General features: G+C 40.3%; 1 protein-coding gene across 1 annotated transcript in view; it reads right to left on the bottom strand.

The window, feature by feature from the left end:
- The window catches only part of NTSR2 (neurotensin receptor 2), a 23,588-nt gene extending 15,269 nt beyond the window's left edge, over window positions 1-8,319 (bottom strand). Inside the window, exon 1 of the mRNA XM_007935127.1 lies at window positions 7,690-8,319. Within this exon, the coding sequence (XP_007933318.1) occupies window positions 7,690-8,319 (630 nt within the window). The remainder of the gene's footprint in view (window positions 1-7,689) is intronic.
- Between the last annotated feature and the right edge of the window lie 517 nt (window positions 8,320-8,836).

Raw genomic sequence — 8,836 nt, 5'->3', positions numbered from 1 at the left:
AAAAAAAAAAAAAAAAAAAAGCAATTGCAAGAGTTATGGTGGTTCTATAAGGCAGCACCAAAGGTTTGTGATTCTCTAGCCCTGAGGCTGTGTTCAAGAGCCTGGGAATCAACAGCAGCAGGAGAGGATCACAGAAAGGTTAGAAGATTAAGTTGAGAAAATTCTCAGAAAATAAAGAGAAAGCAATGGAAGCAGGAGAAGAAGAGACAAGAAAATTTAGGCTTAATCTAGGATTTTCATCATCTAAATAATATGGTTCCAGAAAATAACAGATGGGAGGAAGTTATAAAAACAAAACAAAAAAACACACATCAAGAAAATGTGCCCAAAATTGAGGAATATGAGCTTCTAGATTGAAAGCTCCTCTGGGTACCCAGAACAATGGATGAAAATAGACCCACACCAATACATGTTCTTGTGACTTTACCACCCTGAGGTTAAGACACAATCTTTTTTTTTTTTAATGCATTTTATTGAAATATAATTTATATACAGTAACATACACAAGACTAAAGCAACATGGGTCAATGCATTTTTCTTTTGGTGATGTTTCCTCCCCTCCCCTCCCACCCCTGGCAACCAACACAGAAAGTTTCCCTCCATATATAAACCCTTCCTTGACCCTCCACAATGAACTAATACTATATTCGTCCTTCTGTGATTGACTTATTTCACTCAGCATAATGTCCTCCAAGTTCATCCATATTATGCAGTGTTTTGCAGAGTCTACATTATTCTTCAGTGCTGCATAGCATTCCATTATGTGTATGTACCACAGTTTAGTCATCTACTCTTCTGCTATAAAGCTTAGAGATAAGTCCCTTGCCAGATATGTAATTATAGGCAAATATGAATTTGTTGCTGTCAAGACACAATCTTAAAAGTTTCCAAAGAGATAAAACAAATCATGTACAAGGGTAGCGAACTTGAACAATATCAGACTTCTTAACAAGTAACGGTAAGGGACTCTGCTGGTATAGTGAATAAGGCATTTGGCTGCTAACTAGAAGGTCAGTGGTTCAAATTCATCAGCTGCTCTGCAGAAGGAAGATGGGGCAATCTACTTCTGTAAAGATTTACAGCCTCACGAACCCAATGGAGGGTCACTATGAGTCAGAAGCAATTCAATGACAGTGAGTTTGGTTTTTGGTTTGAAAAGCAAGAGTAGAAGCTAGAAAATAAGGGAATGATACTTTAAAAATTTTAAAGGCAGAATAGTTTCCATCTTAAAACTTCATATCCAGCCATATTATGACAAATGTGAGGATAAAATAAAACATTTAACAGACATAAAAATTATTAATTTATTGTTATTATTTTTACCTTCTATAGATCTTTCCTCAGGTCTTAGGAGATTACAAGTTGTTATTGTTACGTGCCATTGAATTGGTGCCTACTCATAATGACCCTGTGTACATTAGAATGAAACACTGCCTGGTCCTACACTATCCTCACAATTGTTACTATCCTTGAGCCCGTTGTTGCAGCCACTGTGTCAATCCATCTCATTGAGGGTCTTCCTCTTTTTCACTGATCATCATCTTTACCAATCATGATATACTTCTCCAGGGAATGCTCCCTTCTGACCACATGACCAAAGTATGAGAGGCAAAGTCTCACCATTCTGGCTTTTAAGGAGCATTCCAGCTGTACTTCATCCAGGACAGATTTGTTTGCTTTTCTGGCAGCCTATCATATATTTAATATTCTTCACCAACACCATAATTCAAAGGCATCAATTCTTCTGCAGTCTTCCTTATTCATTGTCCAGGTTTTACATACATATGAGGCCACTGAAAACAGCATGACTTGGGTTAGGTGCACCTTAGTCTTCAAAGTGACATCTTTGCTCTTTAACACTTTAAAGAAGCATTTTGCAACTGATTTGTCTGATCCCATATACCATTTGATTCCTTGACTGATGCTCATAGACATTGATTGTGAATCCAAGTAAAATGAAATCCTTGAGAACCTCAATTATTTCTCCATTTATTATGATATTGCTTATTAGTCCAGTTGTGAGGAGTTTTGTTTTATGTTGAGATGTAATCTATACTGAAGGCTCAGATTATAAGATTTTTTTTTTTCTAATTATGAGTTGGGTGAAAGTTTACAGAGCAAATTGGCTTTCCATTCAACAATCCATATACATTCTGTTTTGTGGCATTTACTGCAATCCCCAACTGTAATGGCATTCTTCACACTCCCTCCCTGTGTCTACGCCTTCCCTTTGTCCTTCCTTTCTATCCCCTCCTGCCTTCCTAGATCTATCCCTGTGCAAATGCTGTCATCTTGATCTTATATACGTGATTGTTCTAATGAGTGAATATCCCTCTGATATTACTATTCACCTTATGTGCCTGCCTATCATTTGGCTGACAGTTGAGTCACAGGGGTTAAGTTCAATTCCTAGCTTAAGGGTGTCTAAGGGTCTTGGGGGTCTTCAGACCAGCAAACCTGTCTTTTTTTATGATTTTGAGTTTTGTACTACATTTTTCTCCCACTCTATCAGGACCTTCTATTGTAATCCCTTTCAGGGCAGTTGGTAGTGAAAGCCAGTCCCCACTAATTTCTTCTGGTCTCAGAGTCATGAAGGCTGGGGTTCAGGTGCTTCATTAGTTCTTTGGACTAATTATTTTCTGTGCCTTTGATTTTCTTCACTCTTCTTTGCTCCAGGTGAGGAGAGACCAATAATTGTGTGTTAGATGACCTCTCACAAGCTTTTAAGATCCCAGTTGTTACTCATGAAAGTAGGCTGTAGAACATTGTCTTTGTGGACTGTGTTATGGCAATTGACCTTAGTGTCCCCCAAGATTATGGTCCTAAACCTTCATACCAAGTGACTCATTCCCTCAAGGCATTTGTTTATGAATAAGATGTTTTCATAACTTTGTCTCCTGTATGCTCTACCACATTCAAATATATATTTGCAGCACATATAAATACACAGGTACAGATAGGAAGGGCATATGTTTAATCAATAATAATATTATAAACAAATGACTGGGGAGACCTGGAATTCAAAAACAGGCTAGACAACAGAGGATTGAAAAGAAGTTTACCAGAGTGATGGGAAGGAAATTCCTAAGATGGCAGCTGTGTAGCAGACCTGGAGAGCAACCAGTCAGATTGGATCAAAGGGAGGGAGGACTCTGGGAGATGATTGAAATAAAATATGAGCCCCTATGGCTCAACTCTCAGCCAAAAAAAAAAAAATCTTTATGAACAGTTAAATGGAAAACCAATTTGCTCTGTAAACTTTCACCCGAATCACAACAAAATAAAATAAAATGTGAAATTGGTAGATAATCTTATAATTCTGCACATACTGAAATGGTATTTACACTTATGGTAGAGAAGTTGAAAATGAATTAGAAATGTTGTTGTTGTTAGGTGCCATTGAGCCATCTTCGACTCATAGTGACCCCATGTACAGCAGAACGAAACACTGCCCAGTCCTGTGCCAGGTCCATGATCCCTGATATACCTGAGTCCATCATTGTAGCCACTGTGTCAATCTATCTTGTTGAGGCCCTTCCTCTTTTCATTGACCCTCCACTTTACCAAGCATGATATCCTCCTCAAGGGAATGGTCCCTTCTGACAACATGACCCAAGTAGGTGAGATGAAATCTGGCAATTCTCCCATCCAAGGAGCATTCTGGCTGCACTTCATCCAGGACAGATTTGTTAGTTCTTTTAGCACTCCACGACAGTTTCAGCATTCTTCTGCAACACCACAACTCAAAAACAGTGACTCTTCTTCAGTCTTCCTTATTCATTGTCCAGCTTTCACATGCATATGAGGCGATTGAAAATACCATGACTTATGTGAGGCATACCTTAGCCCTCAAGGAGATAACTTTGCCCATCAGCACTTGAAAGAGGTCTTTTGCAGCCAGTTTGCCCAGTGCTATATGTAGTCTGGTAGCGTAGTGCCTAAGGCACTTAACTGCTAACCAGAAGGCTGGTGGTTCAATCCCACCAGCCACTCCCTGGAAGAAAGAAAGACTGGACAATCTACTTCCATAGTGATACTGTCTCAGAAGCCCAAGGAGGAGTTACTATAAGTCTGATCCCACTCGACAGCAGTGAGTTTGGTGTTTTTAGCTTTTGACAATTTCAATGTTTTTTCCACTTATCATGATGCTGCTTATTAGTCCAGTTGTGAGGATTTTTGTTTTCTTTATATTGAGGTGTAATCCATACTGCAGACTGTATTCTTCAACCTTCATCAGCAAGTGCTTCAAGTCATTCTCACTTTTAGAAATAGGTACATAGAAAACTAAGTAACTGAAAAAAGATTATTATAAACTTCAAGGAAAATAAGCTTGTGTTGGAAATAAACAATAAAATATATGACATGGCTTATCTGGGAAGAATGTTTACATAATAAGTATAATAATATAAATACTGAACACAAATATAATCAAATACCATAGTATAATTACACTGGAAGTATGGCAAGGGAAGTGTAAATGCGTGGATATGGTGTGTGGAGGTTGAGGATGGGAAAGTCAGATAGCCAAATGCTCATTTTCTACAATCAGAAGACAGTGGATAAAATTTAAAACTTGGACATAAGAAATAAGCATGTTAGAAATATATAAGAAGAGAGTAGCAATAGCTAAGAATGGGTGGTAGTAAGTTGCCCTTCAATTAGAAAATATGAATCAAAGTGTGGAGGACGGGGACTACTGTTTTACATTATAAGCTTTGTATTATTATTTGACATTTTTTGATTTATGAAAGACAAATTTATTATATAATGTCTTGTTTTTTACAATGTATAATTTTTTAATTGTAAAACTTGAGTCTGGTTGTTTTGTTGTGTTAACACATATTATATATTTCAAGTTGAATATTTTTATATGTTGCTTGTCAAACAATACAATTCACAGCAATAAACAGCTAACCAGAAGGCTGGTGATCACACCCACCAGCCACTCCTCAGAAGGAAGATTGGGTCTAAGGCTCTCTTACTCTTTCTCTTTGCAAACACTGTTAAAAAGAAAAACAACTAAACCATATTTAATAACACTATGCCACCTAACTGTAAAATCAGGGCAAAATATCTGAATTGGATGTTGCACCTTTTAAAGGTGTTATCATTCAGGTTTTTTTTCCCCCAATCTTAATGTATGTTCATAAGTCAGCAAGACTAGGGGAAAAATAAAGCACTGACCATGAAAATAATTTTAGTTTATTGCTGAACCAAATCCTTATCAATGACGACATACTTAATTACTATCAAACTATAGCTTCAATATCAGTCAAGACAGTGATTGAAAGTAAAAATATATTCATAAATTGATGATTAATCTTTGGAAGTTTTCAAATCTTTCTGTAAAAATTACATGGCTTTTTACTCTTTCAAAAATTATGAACATTTTTTTTTTTTGGTCTAAGAACACGGGTTAATAAGGAAAGTGATTCAACAGTAAAAGCCAAAATAATCCTAACCTGAGTCTGTTTGTTTTGTTGTGTTAACATATATTGTATATTTCAAGTTGAATATTTTAATATGCTGGTTGTCAAACAACACTGTTATAAAACTCACAGCAATGAACAGCTAACCAGAAGGCTGGTGGTTCAAACCCACCAGCCACTCCTTAGAAGGAAGATCGGGCAATCTACTTCCATAAAGACACCACCTTGGAAACCCAAGGAGGGGTTGCTATGAGTCCTATTGACTCAACAGCAGTGAGTTTGTTTTGGTTTTTACATATAATGTTAAATGCTTGTCCCTAGCACATTCCACAGCTTCAGCACCAGAGACTGTTACTGAAAAAAATGCATTGGTCAGTCTGAACCATGGCAAGTAAAGTATGCAAGTAGTTTATCCACACCAGAAATCTTACTTAGAGTTTTCGTTTTCATGTCTAACTAACTCCAAAACAGGTACAACATGGAAGCTATAACCCCAATCTGTGAGGAATTGTAAGACTTGGCTACCAGACATTTTGAATATGTGGTTGTAAGGTTCATCCCCATGATTCATACCAGGCAGGTCCCAGCAGAGAGCTATAGTCAACCTGAGATGTGAGCAGCAGTGCACTTTCTACTCTGCTGCAGCTCAGAATTGGCATGGAGGATGCTGGGAACAGATGCGTTTCCCATGCTGCTCTGAGGCTGTGATGTGCAGAGTCCTCAGAGAAGAAGAATGGTTAGGCTATGAGGGCTTAGAGACTAAAACCACAGGCAGGGGTAGTTCAGCTTTCACAGAAACTGATCTTGCTCATCCACAATAGCAGGGCTTCACCTGTGTTTTCTCTCTTTCAAAGTAATTTTGGCTGATTTTTCTTTTTGTTTTACTGCTATTATTTAATTAATGCTGCATTCACTTTTATTGAAGTCTGACAAATTTTATTTCCTAAGATACTCTCCTTCAATATAGATTATTTCAATATAGTTCTTTTGAATACATAATTTCCACTTAATCAGATCCTTTAGAATTAGATAGTGTAAGTATCATATTTTGATTTAAATAAAAGAGCTACTATTATTTAAAGCATAATTGAACTTTGACATATGAAACAATATAAACCATTTTTATATGCTATGGGCAATTTTTAGGGTTTTTAAAATAATACATAACTCCAAACCCCAAACCAAAACCACAGTGATAACCCCGGCTAAACTTCATAATTTTTTTTATTAGTTTAGCCTAAATTCGTAGATAAATTTTTGCAACCATTTATCTCTTGTTTCGTAATTCCTTTTTTACTTTTGTTATTTTCTTTAATATATTCTTTGCTGTTTAAATGTTTTGAAAAATTTTACAGTAAGAATAAAAGTTTTCCCTTAAAAAGATCAGTGAGATCAAGGCCTTATTATAATTCTTATCCTACAGATGTGGAAACTAAGGTACAAAATCCTTCTTCTTCAGCACATAACTGGACCAGAAGAGCATCAAGCTCCATCCCACTAGTCCCACCACCCAATCTGGGACCCAAGATGAACACTAAGACAAGGTGGGAATCATTTTCAGAAAAGGTATTGAAAACTGCCGTAAGTGAATTCACATGCTGAGTGAATTCAGAAGAGTCCTGGGTGTTGGGGTGTTGGGAAAAGTCTTTAGACTAGAGCTTCACTTTGAATAACAAGAGGTTTGGAAAGGGAGACAGTAGAGGAAAGGCCTACCTTTCAATTTAAATGTCAGAAAATACCAGGTTATGTATATGTAGGGAGGGAGAAGAGGCTGGGAGGATAATAAGGAAATGAGGCTAACAGCCTGAGCAGAGCCCTCAAAAGAGCAATCCTTCCGGAGTTCCTTCGCCTTTCCCACGCAGACTGTGGGAAGGGCCACAGAATTCCTGCTTCTGATTCACCCGGGGAGCTTGTTTGAATGCCGGCTTCAGGACACACTGAATCAGAAGCTAGTATGGGACATGGCATCTGTATTTTTAACGAACTCCTCAGGTAATTTTTATATCCAGTTAAGTTTGAGCCCCATTCATGTATGAATTATAAGACTTGCAGAGTCAACCTTGAAATCAAATCTGGACTTCTCTTATTGTTTCACCTGGGCCAAGTCTATCCCCCTAAGTCTTCTGTAAAATGAGGCCAATGACACCCAACTTTTGGGACGGTTGGGGTATTCAAGGTTAAAACACTGGCCAAGACTTCTCCCCCTCCTCCCAGTATCTGCTCCTCTGGAGGAAGCCCTTGCACTCCGTCTTGCAGTTACCTGGATGAAGACTTGGAGCGTGGTGCGGCTCACCAGCACCGTGCACACTCGCGAGGCGGGCTCTGGCTCCCCGCTCTCGGTCTCTAGCTCATGCTTCTGTCCCATGATGATGGCCATGGGCAGGGCAAGGCCAAGCGAGGCGGCCCAGACCAGCAAGAGCAAGCTCCGGGTCCTGCGCGGAGTCAGCAGGCGGCGGGCGCGCAGCGGCTGGCACACGGCCAGGCAGCGCTCGGCGCTAAGGCAGGCCACGCTGAGGACCGTGGCGTAGGCGCACAGCTCGCGCATGAAGTAATAGCCGCGGCAGCCCAGGTCGCCAAAGACCCAGGGGTAGTGGAACCACACGAAGTTGTAGAGCTCCATAGGCACACTGACCAGCAGCAGCAGCAGGGAGGAGAGCGCCAGGCTAAGCACATGGTACCGCAGGCGACTTGGGTGCCCAGTACGCGTTTTCAGCACCACGTGGATGGACAGCACATTGCCAGCGGTGCCTAGAGCAAAGATGAGCGAGTACAAAGCTGTAAAGAACACTTTGACCCAAAGGCGGGTGTCCACGCCCAGGTGGGCGTCCAGGCTCAGCACTGAGCTGGGGCTGGATCTTGGGGAACGTGGACTGCTAGCTTCAGTCTCCATTCCGCCTCACGGCCTGCGCTCCCTCCCTCAAACATAAGTTCTCTCTCATTGCCCAGGAGACTGGGCGAGGTGCCCGGTTAGCCAGCGCCTCCTGCTCTGTGGGAACCTCCAGAACTGCGAAGACACGCCCCCTAAAAGGTCCCTGAGCAAGCGCAGGATCACGCCTGTTAGTGGCTTCCCACTTTGTCAGTTCAGTCTAGGGAAGCAAGCCCTGAGTGGAGAATCGACTCCTTTTGGGACCTGATAGGCACGAATTGGGAGGGACTCTATCATTTACTAGCTCTGTGACCTTGGGCAAGTTTTTTAAACTTCTTTGAACCTATTTCTGCAACTGTAAAAAATTATCCACATTTCAGAATTTCTGTGAAGATTAACTGAGCGAATCTGTGTGACAGCTCCTGACTTGCAGCATAAATAAGGCCTCAGCGTGTACTATGTGCCCTGGATTGTATGCTGCACGCTGCTGCACGCTGCTGTGTGCAGCCCTTCTGAGGGGACTTCTCTGAAGTTCCTTTTC

This window comes from Orycteropus afer, unplaced genomic scaffold (genome assembly GCF_000298275.1).
Source record: "Orycteropus afer afer isolate SDZICR_OR568_19922 unplaced genomic scaffold, OryAfe1.0 scaffold00025, whole genome shotgun sequence".
Lineage (NCBI taxonomy): Eukaryota > Metazoa > Chordata > Mammalia > Tubulidentata > Orycteropodidae > Orycteropus > Orycteropus afer.
This window is presented reverse-complemented; position numbering and strand designations above follow the sequence as displayed.